The following is a 23,330-nucleotide window of genomic DNA, read 5'->3' as shown; positions in this document are numbered from 1 at the left end:
AAATACCAACTTTCTAACCTTGGGTAAATTCGTCCTAATCGTTGGTCAACGTTTGACCAACAGTGATGGAAATTTAACCAACAATGTGGTAACTTTAAGGTTTGGAAAATAACAAATGCCCAACACTGTTTAACTAATTTTTTACATGCAGTGAACGACTGAAAATCCACTATGGTTGATTGCGTGTTTCTGAAAGGATAACTATCCGCACGATTCAACTAAAACACTGGCAAATAACCCGTTATGTATGTTGCATTCCGCTGAAATATCCGTGTCTTTCTGATATCTACCATCACATTATCTGCCTTGAGCTGAAGTGCACCCTCAACTACTAAGTTCTGTGTTTTGTGCTAGGATGGTGTAGACAAAGTGCCGGGCATGGCAGAGGCCGGTTCACGGTATACCTTGTGATTGGTTTTAAAAAGTTGCCTAAATTATATAGCGCCCTCTTTGACATGATCTAACGGTTAGTGGGAAAAGATGGCGTTCGCTGGGCGGCAATTTCAATCTTTGCGGCGTTCTTTCCGTCGGAGTATTAGAAAGAGAACGTATAACTTCGATGACCCTATTACTAATATCTCAAAGAAAAGAAGGAGCGAAGGGGATGAAAATGTAGAGCTTCAGTGCTACAGTTGTGAGGTTAGTTTCACTCAGGTGGGCAAACCTACATAACTTCATGTACATATACCATAGGACTACATGGATACGGCTCTATTTCCGACATCGGCCTATTTGTTCCCATCGTATCCATACATGGCAAGTTTATTGGTGTCGGTCTAGCTCTACTGAGTGGAGCGTTAGTATTCCCCTTTTTCGATTTTGGACGGGATCGTCATACTAACACTCCACGCCATTACATATAGTAAGGTTGAAATGGTTCTCAAAAATTCCAAAGACTCACCAAAAATACCTCTATCTAAAAAAAAAGGCGGCGAAAAGTTCAAGTGTCATGCGTGTGTCGAATGAAAACTGTCAGATTTTGGCAGATTTTGAAGTCGGAAATATCATTTAAGCCCCCAAAATATTCCTTTGGCATTTATGAAAGCCAGTAGGTGGTGAAAAAGGTATTTTTAGTGAACAATGCAGCTCATATGTTTTTTATATATGCCTCTTAGTCTTACATCCATCAGTTGACCAAAGTTGAAGTAGATGAAAAAGACAGTTAAAAACTGCAATCACTATATAACCGCTTCATTGACTCCCATTTACTCTAAAGTTGGTTTCGGAGGATGCAGACTAAGAAACATGCCGTCTGTTTAGTAATGAGCCGCTGAACTGTTCGTTACTGTTACCATGCAAAGAAAGTTTGGGTCAGACTGGAGTTGATGCGGTGCCGCAGCTTTTTTTTTTCCTCCAGAGTTGGATTGTACAGACAATTGCAAACCCCATGTTATCGAGTCAGGGGACTAGACTAGCTTTATTACAGTTATAAGCTGACAACAAAACAACTTTGTTTCCATAGTCTGCTATCATTATTCAAAATCGATCTCGTTGGGATTAATCGCCCTGAGTAAAAGATCGAGCTGTGCGCAAAATTGTTAAGGCTGTGCGGCAGTAGAGGGTGCTATTGCCGCACTCACAGAGATAAAAAATGCATGCTTGAAATCGACGCGAGCACTAACCAGAGACGAAAGACTTTTTTTGGCCTTAATTCACCATGGACTACGTACAGTAGTCAACAGATAGTGAATGCTATAGAGTTTTCTATGTATAACTCTGTGCTGTTCTGGGAACGTCTTTCTCCGCATTTAGAGAGGCTTGTAACACACTCGAGCATGGATGAGGCAAAGTGGTGGTGGGGTGAAGTGGTGGCGAGGTGAAGTGGGGATGGGACGACGTTAGGAATGACGTGGTTGGGGCGAAGTGACTGTAAAGCATTTATTAGGGGCCTACCACTACCTAACTACAACATGTTTGAAAACAGGTTGATTGTTGTAAATAATCTGGAGATTGGAACTAGGTATTAATTGCAACTCGGTGAGCAACACTATGAACACGTGTAGGCCCTTGTACCTTCATCATTACAGGTACCCCTAGAACTCTGAGTCTCCTCGTCTGTTGGGCTTGTGAGAGGAGCATGGCAGACAACGAACCCCAGAATTCTAGGGGTACATCATGGGGTCTTAATCAAAGCTGTCAAGTGTCAATATGCCATCAAAATGTAGAGTGCCATTACTTTGGTCCCTTAAATGCACCACATATGTATAAACATTCGTTGATGTTAATGTAGACCCTTATATTATCAGTTTTCTGATTCTTAATCTTGTATTGAGGTGATTGAAAAGTACATGATGTTGGAATAAATGTTCAGAATGTATAATTGACAGATGTATGTACTAATAATAGCCAAAAAAGAATTTTAATCAGTTTGAAATAAATTATTAGGAATATTTTTCACGTGGAAAATGACCTCTTGCTGCCCTGCCATTGGCCAGCATTGTGCTATAATCCTTTCAGTGCCTGAACTTCTCTTGCATATGTTTGTTAAAATGTTCCAAGATATTTTTCAAAACCTAAGTTATAATGTGGAAATGTTCAAACTCAACCCAAGGTCCATGTAAACCGTAACCAAATACTTTTTTCAGCACTTAATATTTTTCTGTGGACTTTTTAATAAACCACTTTCTTGTGGTGGTGGGTGTGCAGTTCAACAGCACCCTCTAGTGTTGGGAAATAGTAATGTTATGCAGCACACAAAGAATTGCTGAAGTCACATAACCAGTTAAAGTTCTAGACTTCCAATGAATGTCTTAGAGTGTTCATGTAAACCCTGCAGAACTGAGCTGAATCCAGCAAAATGATCACTATCCACCTCTTCATGTTTAGCATTCACTCACAGTCTGGCTTTTACTGTTAATTGCACAGTAATGTGGACTTCAAATAAGAATTTGTTTTTGCAAATTTCTTTCATACGAGTTGAGCCATTGCTAACAAAAAAGCCATTATGCATGCACTCAAAGTCTAAATTACATTTAATGTACATGTGTCAACAAGGAGTTATTTGCACTTCATTTTCTCTCATTCCACATTAGATTAGTGTAAAGCCCCTTGCCGTGTACTATTTACGAACATGGAATAATCATGCAGGAAGGAATTGGAATAATGTACCGGTGCTTCTTCATACCAGAATAGATAAATTCATTAGCTACATGTATTTAGGGCTAGAAATTATGCATATTTTGCTCAAAGCTCGTTTTGATTGTAAACACCCTGTACAAACACTTCATTAAAAAATACTTCGAGTCCCAGACCCAATTTATGAGGGGAAAAAAATGCCAAGCAAGGAACAAAATCCTCCCCCAGCCAATTGGCTCCAGCCTTTTCTCTTCAGGGGGTTGATTCTATCAAAGCTTCATAGGCCACCACCAGTTACCTCCAATCAGGTTGGTCCTGTCCAATCAAATTTGCAGTCTGTCTAGGGCCAGGAAACCAAGAAATCCTCAGAGTCTAGGTCCTCATCTTGTCTTTTGGCCCTGCTGGCTTGGTTGGCTGGGCTTGATGGGCCCCCTGCCAAGCCGGACTGGCTTGGAGCATTAGAGCAAGGGGCTTTAGCATGTATCAGGTTTTGTCTGCTCGTATTTGGTACCTAGGGGTTTTACTCTCTTTTTTTGTGATGGCACTGCCATTCTACGCTGAACTTCGGTCTCTGTACGCAGCTCCTTACAGCATGGCTCCTTCATCACAAGCTGCAGTTGTGAATCTTTGAAAATGTAAGTACATTAACTGGGACCTGCAGATATCTGGAAACTTGTGAAATTAATTCAGTTCCATGAAATACCTTTTTGTGTTTCTGTTGAAAGCATCAGTCTTTAAATGCTTGTGAGTCTCCAAAGTCCAAACAAAGACTCTTAGATTAAGGACTTAAACACAAATAGAACTCTGAAATATTAGGCTGCAGAGGGAGTAACTGTAGAGATAGGATTCTGGATCCTTGATGGATGCTGTGGTATTAGTAATCCTCGTAAAATGTAAGAAAATACAATCTTCTTACTGTTGAGAAGAAGCTGACTTTCATGTAAATGCCCTTTTGTTAGCTAGTACATGTTCTTTGTTGCACCTGTTGTAAAAGTAGAAAGCTTGATTGTAACACTAGACTTGACACTTGTGTGCATAGGGTACAACCTACTCTCATGACTGTTATCGATGGTGTAGTTATTCTGACATTCTGGTGTTAACTTGTGTATCCAATGGCAATGAATTGGAAGTCTACATTTCCTGTCCACACATACTGTGCATGTATGTCATTGGACTCCTCCTTGATTGAATCCATCCTGGAGATTTGCAGTTCCTGTAAGCGACACAGATCACGATGTAAACACTCATCATTTTGTGTCGTATGTAAGCTTTCAAGTTTCAGGGGACATGCCAATAGTGTTCTATCGGTCAAGTCTTTGAGACAACGTTCCACCTATAAATTTACACTACACACCGCGCACCCAGGCAGACCTGCAATCTATACCTGATTTCGTAGACTCAAAACTTGCAGTTCTGAGATTACCAAAGAGAAGCAGTTGATTTTCAGTGAAATTAATATCAGAATGCTTGATTTATTCTTTCTTGTGTAAATGAAAAAAAAATTAATAAATAAACTACAAATCCTCATGACCAATAGTCCTATAATTTGGGTTTGATACTGCCATAAAATTAAAAAGATCATATCATAACTTGGAACAAGCCGCTCATTTTTTTTTTTTTTTGCTTCCTCATTACAGTTCCAAATAAATAACGTGAATATTATCCAACATAATTCATCAGGATGCATTTGAGCTCTTTGTTTCTTGCACACATTGATTCTGCAGAAAGCATACAAATCTTGCCAACGTGCCTGTTATTGAGGTTATCTTGGTGTGAGATTTTTTATCCTTCAAAGGAGTTGAAGATGTGTACCATTTTTTTAAGCAATTGCATGGTTTGTCTGTTGTATTGACATCTGGTATAGAAACCATATGTATCTGCACATTATGCTGACTGCACGCTTGTTTGCTTGTTACATGTAGGTTTCTCAAGCCCATTAGACTATCCACTTTGAGAAACCTTGCATTTAACCCTCATTACTTTTTCTCGTACGTGGACGTACATGTACACGGACATGACTGGAGCCACTCTGTACCCCTCTCAGAGGTAATCAACAAGGAAGACCTCTGAGAGGAAAGGGCCACCCCAGGACTTTTAATCTATATCCCCTCATGATATGTTATGAGGGAGCAAGGTCAAAGCCTGGCCTGTGTCTTGGCTTATGACCTGTGCATATAGGATAAGTTCACGTAAACCAGCAGGTGCACTGTCCCAGCACACACATGTACATGTCCATGTACTAGGCCAGTACATGTACCAAGTGCGTGCTAATGGTCAACATGTTCTTGTTGAATCAACCTTTCTCAGAACCCTAAATATTTTCCTAAATTAAAATGCGGAGTCATTTTTTTAAGTCTGTGATTGAAACCTTTGGCCATATGTTCTTCCTTCACCAATTTTTCTCTTAACCATTTACATGTAAGCTTGGGTTAGTAAAAGTTAAAGGACAGTAACAGTTAATGTAGGCCTGTATTGACTGGGTTGTAAAAAGTCATTTCCTTGGTACAGTTGACCTAAAGAAATACATGTACAGTGTCTCCATTTTGTCAGTGAGAAAAACAAATGGGTAAATCAAGATCTTAATAATTATTTACCAAAAATTGTAATACTTGTGTGTAGTTCCAATGTTGTTCTTACTTTCTATGACTTATTTCCATTCACTTTACGTTTTAATTACCTGTAGTGTGGAGAAATGTCTTTCTTCAGAAGTAACAATTTAACCTGAACCCAGAAATTGGCATCATGTTACTATTTTTTTTTTGTTTTATATTTTGTGTGGTCACCAAAATACACTGTAGGACAAAGATTGTAAGCATCACAGGTAACAAACAAGTGCAGGAAGCAAGCTTCTTTCCCACTGGAGTAACCAAAATCCAACTGTTCATATCATTTTCACTCTTTTGCGGTCAATACTCTGGATATAAAATGAAGATCCAGTGCCTTACCATGAAAAATAGAGCTAGAATTTCCTGACTGGAAATGAATGCTCAGCTTCGTGGTTTTAAGTTACAGGGCGCTTCCCTTGCCCATCAACCTGACTAGATTTTTTCTTTTCCTCAACTGTGCTGGATTTAATTCTAAGTATACCAAGGGGAAGTTGCAAATCAACTGTTTCTTTACAGCACAAATCAGCGAGCAGTCTTGGAATTTTTCTTGTTGAGGGTTCTGCTGACCAACCCCTTTTCTAAGTAGTTAGTGGCATCAGTTGACTCACTGTATTATTTTTAGACCAAGCAGAGATCAGTGTATACACCCAAGTTGAGTTGGGTTTATGAAAATCTTTCTTGCCGCCTTTGTGCCCTTTGTAAAATATTGGATAAACCAGATTTTGAACGAAAATACCGGTAAGATTGGGGTTTAACCAAAAGCAATTGTAAGTGGCTAGTCAATCACCATGTTTTTCCCAGAAAATCCAGTGCCCTTTTTATTTGGAAGCAGCAGCCCCATAATTCTCCCTGAAAATGATAAACAGTCCTGTTAGTTACACTAGACCAAATTTGGCAGTTTCCCCTGAAAACCAAGTTGTTCAACTTCTGTCTAATTCTTTCCCCACGAGACTGTGTCATTGCACTGCAGATGTGATGTCCAGACGAGTGTTCAGCCGAGAAGTGTTCTCAGCTGTGCTTGAGATACAATTTCGGGAACTTAAATTTGGCAATGTGCCACTTGCTGTCCAGTCATAAAAACATTTGTTGACACACCCAGACAATTTGCCAGTAGAAATGCAGTGACCAGATGTAGACAATTAAACATGTTACTCACTCCACCCCTTGGCACAGTGCGGTCATGTTGTGGCAATTGCAACAAAAGCCTTCTCAATTACTATGTGCTGAGTGTGCACTGACGTACATGTACATGTAAACCTCTGAAGATCCACTAAAATTGAGAAATTATCCCTGATGAAGTTATTCCTTCCTGTAGCCCATCGATCTATCAACCAAGCTCTGCAGGCCGATTAAACAGTAATTTCCTGCCCATGAAGGAATATGACTCTTCATCTGTAAGGAAAAGACATTTTCAGGCTTGGGTAGGCAGGGTTAGAATTAGACTTGGCCTAGTCCTCACCCAGCCTGTGTTTCTCTCCCCTTGCTGGATATATTTTGTACCAGTCCTTCTTAGTTTTGGCGTACCCAGTACGTAATAAAATGTATTGAGTTAATGCAGTGTGTCTACAGTTAACACAAAATTTTAGCCAGAATAGTGGTGTAGTTTTGTGTAGCTGAAACATACAGGTGGATTTCCATTATTTAGCCAGTGTAAGTAAAACGTTTGGGCATCAATTAGCAAGTCTAAGAGTTGTTCACTGTCAGGCCAGTGCACGCAGGAAGGACAAATTCACCGTTCCAGAAGCCAGCAGCTTATCTGGGTCCTACTACTTGGGATGTTTGTACATGAGAACGCTCATTTCCAGCCAGCCTTTCGTTTGTAGTCACCCGAGCCCTCACAAGCCATGCGCACTCTCAGTACCTTGCCATAAGGTTCAGTGATTCACAAGTGTTTCGTGACTTCAAAAGTTTTGCTTTTGTTGCGGTTTGACATTTCTGTCGAGTTTTTGTTTGAAAGAACTGAACTAGGCCTACTGTCTTCACAGAAAATTTCAATAACGTTTAGAAGGTTAGGGATGTTTGTGAATTGAAGAGTGGAACCTTTTGGCAGTTTCTAGAGGATGTACTGCTTCAACGCTGTGGTTGTAGAATCACCCATCCATGTGGCCATCGCATTGAAATCCGCTTTCATGAAATGTATGCTTCACAGTTGAGTGGGTTTCCTTCAACTGAGTTCTCCACATCACCGAATGAGATGAATTGTGTCAGATGAAAACCTCTCGTTGTGTGACGCTTAAACCTTCACCATAACTGAACTTTCTTGGGAATTTATTTTTTCAGCTGCACATTCAAACTACCAATCAAGCTGCAAAGTGCAGAGTATTCTGTCGATCAGTGGCATCTGCTTTTCTCATCCATCAATTGCATCATCATTTTGTCTCCCCCCTTTTCCTCTCTTTTTCTCTCTGCGTTTGCTCACGCTTGGCTTTTGCCAGGAGCCTCCATCTTCACCAATGCGTCTGTGGTCGGGAAGCAAGAATATGGACAATACCACGGATATAGTGGAGGACCTGGATATCTTCTATGTCCGACAGCTTGCCATCAGCTTGCAGGTAGGGGAAAAAACCAAAGCCTACATGTAGCTTGCAGTGCAAATGCCTTATCTGTCCCATCTTTCCTTGCTTGCTTTGCTTGAAGACTTCTCAGAAAGGAAGAGTTCACTGGCAAAACTCTTTTTCATCTTAAGACTAATCCTTTATTCAAATTTTCCAAAAAGTGACATTTTATGTGTCCACAGTCACTTTTTACATTTCAAAAGGGCAGGTAGAAATGACCTTTGTTTCAGATGGAGTTTCTATCCCTCATATTCAAAAAGTGGGTTTTCTCCTATAAAGTAAAAGAATGAAAATCTGGTCTTTTTTTTTCGTTACATGTACTTCATAAGAACCAAGAGCATTGTTTGCGACCATTGCCTCCATCTTGTCACTGGTGTGATCTTGATCAAGTTGATGCTTCTGTTCTGATGCTGTATTAGAAACTCCCTTCTCTTTCTTCTGCATAACCTCACACGAGCTAAACCTGATAGTTGAATTCGCAGGAACTACAAACGTAGGGCTATCCTTCATCAGCTTTGGCCATAGCATAGTTGCTAATAAACGCAGCCTGCCAATTTGCAGCCTGGCCAATAATTAAGTTTCCAAACTACTGCTGGACCAGTTTTTGAAAATTCTGTGTATTAGCCTAATTAATCCTCAAGATTGAAATGTTTCCAAGGGGATGTGGTTTTGAAGTTGTCCAAACAAACAGTCTCTTTGTTTAGTGTTGTGTGACATCATGAAGGTTTATTCCTGTGCGCCCACCATTTGCAGTCAACCAAATCTCGTGACTAATGTACCCGTAGTCCAAGGCCATCATTGTAATGTACATGTGTATTTAGTATGAGTCTATGACCGCCAACACTGCAATTCATTACAATGTTACTCAGAATTTAGGGTAGGGAAAAACTTCCATGAAAACTACTAGTTCCACATGTACTCATACTTCATATTGTTTCTGTACTTCCGTGATAGCTTTAGGACTACTTGTTAGAAGTGCAACCCCCACACTTTGTTCCCCAAATGCACCCAACTTAGATGTTATGTTTTTACTTCCAAAACGTAGATCAGCACGCTTAATGCTGAAGCCAGCTATAGTGTCTGTAGTCTACCTTTTTAAAGTAGGAGATTTCCACTGTGTTCCATCATTTTAACACCAACATGCTAGAGGAAGTACTTTTCCAGTCTTTGAAAAAAAGAAGGTTTTCCGTGTAGTTAATTCACACACAAAAATCCCACATGCATATTATTATGGCTATTAATAGCCACCCCCACAACTTCAATGTGGCAATTACTTGTGGTTTTTTTTTTTAACGCACCGAAGGTCATGGAATAAAGTGTTAATTGTTCTCAGCTTTATTACTGTGTGTTATTATGCAGGGGTACGCATACTCTGGGTTACAGTGAGCTCACTTGATTCAGAGAAGGGCTGTTTAAACGCATCGCGTGCATGGATGCACCTGGGTGCACTCAATTGAAATTCCAACTAGAGTTCCTTTTTTTGCACATCTGGAAAAGGCAGTAACCGGAAAAACCATCATAATTTTCCTTGAGCTCTGTCAGTGTCAGTGCATTTCCATTTTTTTGTGAACTCCAAGAAAATATAGTCTCAGAAGTCCTTTGATTGGATGTTACTCTTTTCCCTGCTGTTTCCATCTTGGATATTGATATATAGATACACCCAGCTTACATGATTGGCCAGTGATGAATTTGATTTGGGTCTAGAGTACCTCAGCGCTATTCTTTTGGGGGCAATTAAGGTACCGTTAGTCTGCACCAATTTGTCAGGTGAAATAGAGTTGGCTCCTTGGTCTTACCTCACTGGCTGACTGGACAGATTTACTGGCAATAAAAGTTGATCCACTAGGAAAGGTTTTCCATTTTGTAGGATGTGTTCAATAGCTAACTTTCGGCCGGCTGATATGGAATCTTTAGATAACCAGGTGAGGCTTTCCTTGGTGTTTATTTGTTTGAGCTTATTAAATAACTTGCCTTGTGTTCCCTACCGTACATTGTTTCCTGTGTTCACATACTTATAAGTTACATCTCCTTTTTCACAGCTTCATGGTTACATTGCTTCTCAGCAATTGGCAACCATTGCAAACCATTAATGACACAGTGTAATGAATGATCTTGTAACATGTCTGTCCCTGTAGAAGAGGACGTCGACATGGAGTCTTGCCCATTGGAAAGTTTTGCTAGTTTGAAAGTTGAACATGAGGCAGCCACTTAAACTAACCACTTTTGTGAATAATAGCAGGAGATAGTGGCTCCTTCAAATATGGAGTAGTAGCAGATTTGATAATTCAGGTCCTTGTTGTCCACTCACCGTAATCCAGTAATCTTTCCATATCCTTTAGAATCCACTTGCTAGTTTGGGGGGATTTTGGATTTGGCAGGATTAGGGAAGGTACACCCAAGCCACTGTCATTTTTTATGGAGTTTGATGGTTGTTGCCCCCTTGTACTCCCTGTACAGAGAAATACATTGGTTTCCTGCACGGTAGGGGATTTTCCAAGATCAAGGAAGACCTAGACACTATTTGACTCAAAAACGTAACTAGTGTTGGCAGACACAAACCCACCCACTTGAGATTTTTGTTCCTGCAAAGTACATGCACCTTTCAGTCTGAACGAAGCGGTGAAAAGACACTACCCAAAGTCCACTGCCAAGATAGATCTTGACTATCATCACTATTGCCTGGTTAGCATCACCACAGGGGAGCAGGCAGGATATGAAATCTGTCATGACCCTCTGCACTCCTCCATCTTGTCATTTGACCACAGAATACCTTACAGCCTGACCTCTGAAGTGACCACCGAATGGACGATCTCTTCCATTCTCTCTCTTAATTCCTTTCAATCCTTCCACCCTCCCTGGAGTGAAACCCACAGTCCTCAGACCCTAACTTGCTTGCCCTGACCTCTGTCCTGACGTCAAGCTTATTAGTGAAACCCCCTAGTTAACCCACAGACTCCAGTGTTACTTCCTTATCTTGTCCACCAAACAATTCCTGGATAAACCACATCACAACCTTTCTCCCCACCATCCCTTCCCAGAATCGCTACCTTTAAGTTCAACTCCAGTACCTCCGCCACCTTCCCCCCTTCTTTTAATGCCAGTGGCTACTTGCAGTTTTTGAGATCTGACATCAAGCAAGTTTTTCAACAGTCTTGGGTCTCTTACCTCATGGTGCACTTACTCAAAACTCGGACCGATTCCCGTAAAACATCATTTACCCCGAGGGAACATGGAGCAACCGATAGCCCCTTGCTGTTGAATGGGATAATCCCCTGGACTAACCCCTGTGCGATCTCACTTTGTGGCCCTTGCTGATAGGCCAGCATAATGCAGCTCAACTCCCTGCAAAGTTGAAACTCTCTCCAAATACTGTCTAATTTTCATATTACTGTCATGAGTTTATGCTTGCCCTGTTCTTAAAGATTTGGTTGCTCAATGTATTTTTCAAAAGCAGACTTACACGCTTCCAAACCTGAAAAACAGTTCACCAGTGCTCACGAAAAAGTAGTACGTCACTTTAAAAAAAATCAAAAGTAATAATTTATATGTACTTTTTCAAGAATTGTATTCTCAAATGATTATAGTAACTTCCGTCTTGCTTTAATTCAGTCTTCGTCTGTAAATGAAACAAAATACATAGATGTGAATTTTCATCTTGTACCTTGATGAACTTTATTTCTGTGGATTTAGCCAGGAGTTGAAAGGGAATTCAATGATGTCTAAATTTTGTTTTCTCTTTTTGCATGGCTCGTCAATTTAATGCCCTTCTATTATCAGTGGCATTAAATCTACTGTTGGAATATCTCAAAAGTCTCTTTGATTTACAGTGGAGACCTTCTCTGTGTTTGTTTCACTAAACAGTCACTGATGCCGAGTCTGTGTGGAGTGGCTCAGTGAAACCATTCAAATATTGTCAATTTCATGAATGTATGCTCAGGTTTTTCAAGTAGAAAGTATCATTTCCAAGATGAACATTAAATTTGGATATCCCTGCATCCTCCAAATTTGCAGAGGTAGGGTTGGAGCTCATCCATTTCAGATAACTTTGTCACAGAATGAAATTCAATATGAATCCTAATGTGTACTGTATGCACTGTTCGTGTTATTCTTTGGACCCTCTGTGGAACAAATGCCTAAACCTATCTGGTCCATCCCTGACTTCTACGTTTCTCTTAAAACCTACTTGTTTCAGAATAGATATACTATATCTGGTAAATCATTCTTTGGTTTTTGCATGCACTGCACCCACGAGCATCACTCTTCAGCGGACATCTGCTCATTATAAATCTACGGTATTATTATTTGTTTGCTTTTGACTAAAATGTCAAGCTTTTTGTTCTTAACTCCTTGTCCCAGGATTATGAGCTCCAAAGGAAGATCGACCTGGAGATTAAGATGAGGGAAGGGACCAGGAAGCTGCTAGCAGCCTGCAACCGGGAGCTGCACCTGCTGGAGGCTGCCAAGGCCCTCCTGGTCTCCAACACCCGCGTCCTAGCCTACATGTCGGAGCTGCAGAGGCGCAAGACGGCCCAGTACGTGCAGGAGAAGAACAAAAAGAAAGGGTCATCACGAGGGGTCTCGGCAAGCAGCGGTAGCTCAGAAGGGAGCGGGAGTGAGTGTGGGAGCAGGCCAGCATGTAAAGGAAAGATTGCCGTTTCAGGTACACTGAGGAGAAAAGGGGTTAGGGTCAGGGGAGGGCGTGGATGGATTATTAGTATCAAGAAAAATATATCTGAAATAATTCCATGAATCTTTCAAGCTTTGACACAGATTTGAATAAAAACTTCCAAATGCTTTTCCTTGTTTTTCTAGACATCAGGATTCCACTCTTCTGGAAGGATGTTGACCACATAAAGAATCGTGGAGGTAACATACATTAATTCACTGAAGAAGATTATTTTACTTTTTCATTTTTGTTTTGCGTTGTATGTGGTTATAAGATATTCTGGTAGAGGTAATTGTGTTGCATTATTGTGTTGCATGTATTTTATGCGGAGTATCTTTCATTCATGAAGTTTTTGAATGTATTCCTTACAATCTTAAAGATTTGTTCACAGTATTATTATGAGCTTGAGTGCAAATCTTCCCGGGGAAATGATTATAGTTGCGTGACCTTTGCTATTTTCACTCCCTGTCTTGGAAGCTGCCTGTGACGAATTTAAACCCACTTGGCAAATTGGCATTTTGACGTTGGCAAGAGCAGGAACTCACATTGCCAGCACTTGCTATGTAGGATTTGGCCACATATGGCCACAGAAGTTTCTTTGAAAAAACATCCTCCTTTTTTGGTCCAATCTAAAAAATAAAATCCTTGAACCTGACTGACCTCAAACCCTGAGAGGACTATATTAATAATAAAAATGACAGACCCCTACTGAATAGTCTTGCTTCCTCTCCATGGGGCACACTTCCACCTTCTGATTTGAACCTTCCTGAAGAAAGTTGTCTTGAGGCACAAAGAAAACGATACCTTTCCATGCATGGATGAGACCAGTCTGTGTGGATCTACCCTGAGCACGTACGTGTACATGTACACATACGTGTACATGCACACATACATGTATATAACAAGATTAATGGAAGTAAAAGATGATCCTGATGCTAGTTTTTGAGTGATATTTCGTTTAAAGAATTACAGATACTTCATATTATATATTATTATATTCATGTTATATATTATTCACTGCATAACTTTTTAAGTTGTTTTCATTTGATAAAAAAACATCGTTGAAAGTTCACATTTCTAGCCAGTGGATAACAATTTCTTAAAATATCGCTGCACATAAAGTTGACTTGATGTTACTTGAGTGTGTGATATGTTGGGGATATTTCATGTCAGTTTAGAACAAACCTGTAATTCCTGACACAAAACTCTCAAGTTTTAACCCCACCCCCCAAAATAGTTCCTCAAGATTTCTCAACAGTTTCAATAGTGTCTGTCAAACTGAATTTCTTCAAACAAAAATTGATGAAGATACCCACCTCCTGCTTATTTTATTTATTTTTTTCTAGATTTAGTGTTATATTTTAAGACTCACCAGGTTCACAGCTATGCACAGACTTTCATTCAGATCTGAAATTAATGCAAGAATATGCTGGATGTAATTTCCTGACCGTGCGTACCAGCAAAACTTGGCACCTTCTAAGCCAGGAAATTAGTGTTTGACGTAAGCACATTTCAAGCGAAGCCCAAATGTTTGGCCGTTTAAACTGGATTTTCTGCACGTGTTCACTTGTGCCCATTCGTCATCCAAATTCTAATGGATTAAAAAAAGTTGTCATTTTGAGCTGCGAGGTTCTTTCAGCTGCACAGGAAAGCCAGCCCTAGCCAGCTTTGTTGCCGAATAAATCTTTCCCATGAAGCTCAGATAAAGAGTTTATTCAGAGCTCATAAGTTCAAAGCAAAGCCACAGGAAACAAGTCTGCAAAAGGCTGTCAATGTATACTTCATTTGAAAACAAATCGGGAAATGGTAAATCTCAGTATTAGGCAACATGCTTTCTGTAAACTGTCCAGGAATGTCAGCCTTTAACAATCTGTTTACCCTGTCAGAGCTTTCGTCAGAAAAACTCAACTCGGATGGTTCCAAATTACAGGGCTAAAGTAGCAATTTGGCTTGTCAGTACTTCTCAAAACAACTTGGATGGTGTGTAATAAAACTTCCAAGCAGGAAGGAAGAACTCTGAAAATATATAACACAGGCTGAATTTAATTTGAAAAATACCCCATTCCAGATTGTAAATGTCTTTAGAGTTAAACATGTCTGTCAGTTCCGATCCAAGCATTTTTTTTTCTCTAGGGCAAAATCAAGATCACTGAGACACGAGGGTGTTGGATATTTTTCTACCCTTTTTCTGCCTGTTGCTCTTTGAACCGGAAATTATCAGTGGATTTATGCTCCCCTTTTTTTCACTTTCTAGACCATCACCGGTATGCCATCTTCTGTCTCCTCAAGATTGGTACAGAAATCAACAGCACCCAGCTGGTTACCAACGTGGACAGGACAGCAACAGATGTGACTTTTGAAGACTCGTTTGTTTTGTAAGTTGATACAGCCGACCTGGTTTCTCATTTCCTTTATTTAGATTGACATGGATATGGTTGGTATGAAGTCACTTTCTGGTCCATTGCTATTACATGTAAGTGTACTGCCATAAATTCAGAACTGCTTCAAAAGACTGTTTTTAGCCATTTTACTTGAGTTTTATAAGGAAGCAAGGGTACTAGTGGTGTAGGAAAGGTTTTTTGATGCAGCATGGCAAAAGCTGGCTAAAATGTGTCAACTAAACGTAGGTTTTGTCCAATTGCCTTCCCGTACTTGTACACAGTCTTGACAAACAAAGAGAATTAGTTTTTCTGATGAAGAAAGCAGGCGCACCCAGAAGATGTTAAAACACAACCCAGTCCAAATAACGACTGATTGAGTCTGATTCAGAGTTGACTATCTGTCAATATAAGTCATCTCTGTCAACAGAGAGCTCTAAAACTAGATGTAAGAGACAGACCATCCCATGTGGCAGTCCTGATAAGATTCGTGATGAAAAAAAGTGAAAGAACCGACTTGAATGGTTTGACAAATCCCCCTTTAGCCAACCAGACCCCTTCAGGAGTTTAGGACTGAACCCCTGACTATCTGATCATGAGTCACGAACACTTCCCATGATAGGAAAGGGATTGAAGAAAAGCCTTGTCCATTTGTCGTAGTTGAACAAGATTTATAAGGGGAGGGCCAGAACGTGTCCAAAAACCCATTAAAAAAATCCTCATACCCTCACCCTGTCATGATTTGTGAGCTTTTTCTTCCTGTAATGGGACTTTGCCATGAGGTGTCTTTGTAGACACGGCGAATTTTGAAAACTTAACTCACTGGCAAAGGCAAACCCACTTGAATCCAGCAGAAACAAATGGAGGATCCCATAGCACATTTCTTGTTCAGATTTGGACAATGAGTCCCATGTGAGGTAGCAGTGGTTGTAACGAGAGAAGGAAAATTGAAAGTTGTCCTTTGATGCATTCCAGTTTGCTAGAATGAGAACCTTTCAACTAAATCTTTAGAAGTGTTCTAGAGAAAAACTGGCCTACACAATCAAGCACGCAAATCCAGAAATTTTTTCTCTGTTTCCTCTTTCCTTCAGTGAAAACGTCTCTCCAGATTTCCAGTTTACCTTTGAAGTCTATTCCTACAACCTCCACGACGACATGACCATGGCGAGCACACCGCAGAAGCTGCGTCGGAAGATCAACTCCTTCTCCAACAGTGTCGGGAAAACAGTGGGGCGAAAACTGCAGGGGAGCTTGTCCACAGGGGTGAGCTATCATACATGTAGTACTTGCAAATGCCTTTTTGATGACAAAGATGCAGCGTCAAAGAGTTCCCAGTAGCAGAAAGAAACCTTGTTACTGTTATACCATTTCCTTTTTTTTTTTAAATCCAAACACAAAATTCATTTTAAAAGTGCAAGTTTGTCCTTGATCAATCTCAGTGTTATTAATTTTAGCAGGTAGTTGAAACTCTACAAAAAACTCTGGCACCTTTTCATTTTAATTTAAATCACACCTTTTATTGCTGATTCTTTTGCCCTCTTTGATCACTCAGTCTAGTGAGGAATCCGCTAATCCGGAGGAGACACCCAGGTTCCGGCTCGTCGCCCAGGCCAACCTCACGGTGGACGACATCAATCCAGTCACCAAGACTCATGATTTGAGTCTGGAAACTGGCAAGTATTCGGAACAGACTCCCAGCAAAATACTGACAATAATCAAGAAGACTTTCACAATGCAATTGTGGGCCATGGCAGGGCACTCAATCTGAATGTGGCCAACCCTCGCTGGCAGTGTTTGAAGTTTTCCGACAGCGTAAGCACCATTTACCATTCTTCTTAAACTTTTCTTCCTTTCTCCTTGTTTAACAGATGACACTGCACGTTCTCACTGCCTTCCTCTCTTTGGCAATTTTTGCTGTCGATTGGCCGCCCAGCCCAGTTGCATGGCACAGATTCTGTGTCAGGGTGTTCTTCACCTACAGGTAAATGAGGGTTCACTATTAAACATCCCCCATTGCCTTCACGTTACGTCTTGTTGACGATACTGTCTCACCTAACATGACTGCATGCACTTATGCTCTTATTCAGTCCATGAATTGCAAAGACAGAAAACAAAGATGTTCCTCAAACTTCAAAACTACCAGTGCACTTGCTGTTAACCTAACGTACTGCGGTAGTTTCAATTCCTTTGTGTTATATTTAGTCCAGAGATATGTGAAATAAATCATCAGAGAAGTCAGAAGTTAATCGTTTGGCATAACCATTTGTTTATATGCTCATATTTTTACTTCTAGGGAAAATGTGAACACAGGGTTTCTCATGCCAAATTATTTTATCACGTGTTCAGAATAATTTTTATTCAATTCAGGTTTGATCAGTCACACGATGCAAACAAAGTGTTGTAATTGGTCTCTGTTTGTGAAGAGTAAGACGTCAGTGAAACACAGCTATATTGTCTTTGCATGCATGGTGATATCTCTGCAGGAGAATCAGGCTGGTCTCGCCAATTGGCGGAGGAATCTCTGGGGAGTGTTGCGGGATGGACACCTGAAGGTCTGGGACAAGGCAGAGGATATGTCAATCAACGCTGATCCCATTCACACTATTCCAGTCTCCAAGGTGCAGGCCCCTGCTGTTTCTATATTTGTTCCCTCCCCCTTCCTGTTTAGGGCGAGTCACAGGCACGGTTTTTGGATGTGATTCCATCGGAACGCACGTGTATCGGATGACATACGTGCTGCTAGAGAAACCCAGATGGTTTTCATCTTCTGTTTAATAGTCAGAGTACTATAACCTAGTCGGCCTGAACTAGGTAACAAAGTCTTCAGTCCAGTCCGGGTTGCCACAGTTAAGATTTAAATTAGTCTAGAAGCTTTTTGGTCAAGATTTTGCACTTAAAAATCCATGAAGTTAAGCCTCAAAATTAAATATCTGTGTTTCTTCACAAGGTCAAATATTCTGAAATTTGATGCATATCCTTCAAAATGGCATTTAGCTTTAACTACTTGAACCATCATCATGATTTATGTCTCTAAAACACCATGCATTTATTCCAGAAAGATTTGGGTTTGTAAGGAAAATCAAAAAGTTGCTTATCTGTGAACAAATAAATAAATAAAATAAAACAAAGAAAGAAAGTTTCCACTGTGCTGTATTTCCCCATTTTTTTACACCTTTGACATTTCCCCCCTCTGCCTTTGCCTTTCCCAGGACACAGTTGTCAGTCTTTCAACAGAGTCCAGTGCAACCTACCCTCATGTTTTAGAAGTCAGTCGGCAGGAGGGCGAAGAGCGCCACCACCTGGCTGCTGAGAGTCAAGGGGAACTGGAGAGGTGGCGTAGTGCCCTGGAGCAACTAATTGTTGATCAAGGTGAGGCGATGAGGATCGTGTAAAACGTTACAGAAACTGAGGATTAAGCATCGATTCTTTGGATGCATTCAGTTTTTGCAAATTCAATAGAAATAGTTTTATATTATTTATTTCATCACCCTTTGATTCTTCTTGTTGATCCAGGGCCATCAAAAAGTCATCAGGTGATCCAGATTAGGCTTGACTTTGCTTGTTCGAGCAGACATCTTGCCGCTAAGATTTGTAGGGATTGGCTAGCCCGTTTTGAGTCGGATAAAATTAACATCCATTGATGCCCCCAAAATTATTCAAGCTATTGAGTATTCGGTGCACTTGCTCAGCATCAGACTTGGTTACCCAGACAAACTTTTTCCGTTCCAAACCTTTGTTTCCGTTCCTGCTACGTTCTCGTCTTTGGGTCCAGGGTTCAGTTTCACCAATTCATGTCGTAGAGTTGAGACCTCTGGCTCAGAGAAACATCTAATTACTAAAAGTGAGGCCAGAGTTTGAAATATATGATTGCTCCAATTTGTCAACATTTGAATCCGATTGTTGAATCTGGAATGAAGAAGTAGATAGAGTTAAACCCTTGATTTGAACAAAGTCCATGGACCATACTGCGCTGCAAGTAGTCTCACTGTCTCTCTGGTTGGTTTCCCAGGAGCCTGGCTGGATGCCTGTCACACCTCAGTAGACATCCTTGCCACTGAGCCTAGGAGACCGTCAATGGACTCCGATCGCACCGGGTCCCTCTACGATGAAATGTCCATAAGTAAGTAATGCTGACAGAGTAGACCTCGTGTGTTCAATGCAGGGTATCCCACCCGATGATGACAGGTGGCCGAGGTAACATGTGTATGCTATGAGTGATGTGCAACGGTTCTTGTGTGAAAACGATACGGATTGATAAAATAACTTGCGTATAATCCCTGCTAGACTTTCAAGAAGGATGTGCGATGTGTCATCCCAGTGGGCGATTATTTCTTGAATAAACACAACCCTTCTTCTTGTTTTTGCTCAGCAAAAGTTGTCTAACCGCCTTTATTAATGACTCCAACTCACAAAGACTCTTAAGTCTGCATCGTCAAAAATATATATCTACATTTCTTGCATACTTGAGTTAGTTTTTTTTTAAAACTCAGTCAAAAATGCTTTCATTCTTCTGTCAGATTCCTGTGACCTCATCCTTTTTTTTTTTCCACTGTACTTAGGGACTCCAAAATGGTCCTGCGTACTGCACTGCCTTTAAGTTTTTAAGATAAAGAATACCAGAGCACCCATTGACATTTAATAATTGACTCTGGATTTTTGTTGCCATCATTAATGCGCCGGTGTCACGTACATCTCCCACGTCACTCTGGAGGGAAAACAGTCAAATATCCTGTCCCCAGTCCTTTTAATGAGGGAAGAGATAAAAACATGAAGACATACAAGGAAACTCTGTTTGTGCGCCACTTTCCTGCCTGCTGCGTTCAGCTGGCAGCGACGTGCTTTGGCTAAGAGCCAGAAACTGAATCAGAAATCTCTGCCGTTTTTTTGTCGGAATGAGACCTTGGGACACACTGGTGGTTTTGCCAATGCAAGACTAAACATGCAGTAATGTATCAATCTCAGTGCACTGCTGTAATATAAAACACTACACTTGTTGACATATTGCCATATTTGTCTCGACATTATAGTCTCACAACTTTTGAAGTCAACCTTTTAAGGCCAGGCTGAATTTTAAAGAGATTTCCCCTTTTTTTGGATGTTTCTGTAAAATCAGACTGTAGTATTACACAACAGAATTGAATATGCCCAGTTGGTAAGATTCTTTGAGAATCTGTGGTTTCAAACCCCATCTTTGAGAAAAAAAGGTATCTGTCTAACCGCAAGTGATATTTACATGTACTAGAAAAGCCACCTTACTTATTTTAATGTCCCAATTCTTTTTTCACCAACAATATTTTGATGTGTTGTTGATGCCTGTTCGGACTTTAAATGAAAATGAAACAGAATTTTTGTTGTTCGATCAACAAGACACACTGCGAAATCGCACAAAGTTGAGCACATATCCTTAACCAGAGATTTAACTGATGTGTTCTTTTGATTCAGGTACAGACCTGACAAGCCAAGATGAATCTGACGATGAGAGCGTGTTTACAGACTCGCCTGCTATGAATCTCAGACCGAGGCCGCTCGTCGCCAACACAAAAACATTCAAGAAACCAATATTCACTATTCCAAAAATCCTGGTGCGAAGGGAAACCAATGTTTAAATTTTTTTGCAACATGCTGTTTTTTTATTGTAGATAAAATGGGAAGCAACCATAAAATACAATACCGGTTTAAAAAATCAAAACTTGAGGCTTTTTAGCACTCCACAGAATGAATGGAAAAATTATGCGAATACTTGGAAGGGAAACAAGTTTAGTCTGAGGACAAAGTAATTTTGTTAATTTATTCACATTATATAATTACCAGGAAATGGTAAGTTTGTCAAATAAATATATTTTGTTTGTACCAAAAAATAATTTTTCAATCAGTTAATTTAATCATCAGTGAAAACATCAATCAAAAACAAGAAACGATAAGTGTATATTTTCAGGTCCAGAGCCGCCGTTGTAGAAATCTGCAACTATTTATTTTAAAAAGGGGAAAAGTCATGTCTTTCATATATTGGAAAACCAGGTGTTTTGTTTAAAATAATGAATGCATGTACTTTGAATGAAACAAAAAGATTGTTGTAAAATGTGGGAGGATTCTTTGGGTGGAGCTTGGGGAGGGGGATGACCTTTTATTCGAATGGTCAGGTGCCCCACCCCGGACACCACTTCCAGAATTTACAAAGAATTTCAGGTCAGAAAAATGAAAACATCGTTTATGGCTTCATTTGGGAACTTTGGCTGGGAGGATTATTTTTCTGCCTCAACCTGCGGAGTAAAGACGGAGTATTGATGACTTTTCTTGACAGACAACATTCTTACTGTAGTGATTGATATTTAAGAAAATATTCCCTGGAAATTTGTTTGGGAAGTTTTCTGATTGTAGCATTGTCCAGTCAGCTCGAGACTCCAAAGGGGTCAAACTTGTAGATTCTATGCTGAACAAATTCAGAGTAAATTTTATGCCTACAAAGTTGCCTTGAAAATTTTTTACTTTTCTTCAAGAGGTTGGATTCCCGACAAGATTTTTTGTATTTATTCTATCACCTCAAAAAACAATGGAAGAGGGGGGCTAATTTTTTAACAAAATATGCTATTGTATGTGGTCATGAGTGCATATCAGACAAGTGACCTTTTATCCCATTCTTGAGTGGTGCTGTAAGTTCCTTGCAAATGGTAAACTGGCAGAAACACTCTTTATTTTTATTAACTCTTTCCTCATTTGTGATCCTAGATTGTAGTTGTCCAAAACACATCATCACTTGAAACTTAAGCAGGTGTTATATTTTGATAAAGAGGCTGATAAGACACATGAGATCCCACTGCTCCACGATTGTTTGCCAGGCACCACTATTTATGCAGATGGAGTTTTGTGTTAAAAATATGAAATTCCATTTTTTTTCCAATTGATTAGCCATTTGTTGTAAGTGTATATATATTCTTGAGGCTGTACTTGTGTCTTAAACAAAATTGAAGAAATCACACAATTAGACATTTTAGTTATTTGAAAAGTCCACAAACCTTTGGGTTAAAAATTGCATGCTTATAAAATTCATTAAGAAATTTACATAAAATTTTTATTTACAAATTTACATAAAAAGGTCTGTTGAAATTTTATGCTTTATTCCCCCCCCTCCACAAAAGTTAGATCCATTGAACTTTTAATTTTTTGGTCTTAAATGTTCCAACCAAGCATGAACAATTGTGTCCACATTTTATGACCCTAGTCTTAAGAAAATTCAAGTATGGAGTTGTAGTTGGTCCCAACTTGACACCAAATTATAACTAAGCATTGGATGATGTCTGTAATGCATTCCCTTATAGGAGTATTTATTTGCTGATAGCGTGGAAAGCATTTTAATCCATTTGCCATGTGAAAAAAAGGTTTTCCACATTTATCCAGAAGACTTTTATCCGATATTTATTATCAGTTGATATTTTACTGTAAAAACCGTACAACCATTTATGTTACCTTACCTTAAATTAGTGCCGTAGTGTGCATTTTATTTATCTACATGTATACATTATTTTACTGTTCTCAAAACCACAGTTTTAATAACTTATCCCAGGAGCTATCCCGGGAGCTGAAATTAATTTTTCTTACCCATCAAACTTGATTTATTATGCATTATACACAGTGTAATTGTAAGTATTTAATCAAAGATGCATAACCAATTAAAATGTTAATCAAACAAGGGTCTGTCGTTGTCTGGGTCTGTCTGTCTGTTGCTCCTTTTGTCAGTCGGAATATCTGTGTCTCTGTTCCTCCCTAGTAGCTGCTGTGAACACTAAACGTGAAGAAGTATTATGAACGAATATTTCCGTGGTGTCATTAGTTTATTGCTTAGCGAAAACGGACATTTAAAAAAAGACAGAAAAACTGAAGTTTTTTTGTTGTGTTGTTCTCTCGGGAGAATTTTTTTCTTTTTGAATTTTGCAAAGCTCCTCGGAATTGGTTTCCCTGTGGTACCTTTCGGAGGGGAAGTCGCACGAAGTGTTTTGCTAAAATGTGCATTTGTATTCCCACTTTAATTTATCGAAGTAATGTATCGATTGCA

At 39.8% G+C, this 23,330-nt stretch overlaps 1 protein-coding gene across 7 annotated transcripts; it reads left to right on the top strand.

The window, feature by feature from the left end:
* The first annotated feature begins 442 nt into the window (after window positions 1-442).
* Window positions 443-22,967, top strand: LOC110973864 (rhotekin-like). 7 transcript variants are annotated; one of them, XM_022225039.2, is made up of 12 exons: window positions 443-639; window positions 8,117-8,233; window positions 12,593-12,896; window positions 13,049-13,102; window positions 15,157-15,277; window positions 16,372-16,543; window positions 16,833-16,953; window positions 17,149-17,261; window positions 17,764-17,898; window positions 18,490-18,649; window positions 19,290-19,400; window positions 20,723-22,967. In XM_022225039.2, the coding sequence occupies exons 1-12, from the start codon at window positions 481-483 to the stop codon at window positions 20,884-20,886; spliced, it is 1,731 nt and encodes a 576-aa protein (XP_022080731.2). In that variant the 5' UTR covers window positions 443-480; the 3' UTR covers window positions 20,887-22,967. The 7 variants fall into 7 exon arrangements, with proteins under 7 accessions (XP_022080731.2, XP_087000715.1, XP_022080732.2 ...); XM_022225041.2 differs by lacking the exon at window positions 443-639 and adding an exon at window positions 3,562-3,710; XM_087144590.1 differs by lacking the exon at window positions 443-639 and adding an exon at window positions 7,286-7,689.
* Window positions 22,968-23,330: the final 363 nt, after the last annotated feature.

Source organism: Acanthaster planci, linkage group LG13 (assembly GCF_054643075.1).
Source record: "Acanthaster planci isolate LZ-2023a linkage group LG13, COTS_SCS, whole genome shotgun sequence".
Lineage (NCBI taxonomy): Eukaryota > Metazoa > Echinodermata > Asteroidea > Valvatida > Acanthasteridae > Acanthaster > Acanthaster planci.
Note: the sequence above shows the minus strand (reverse complement) of the source record. Positions and strands in the feature narration are given on the sequence as shown.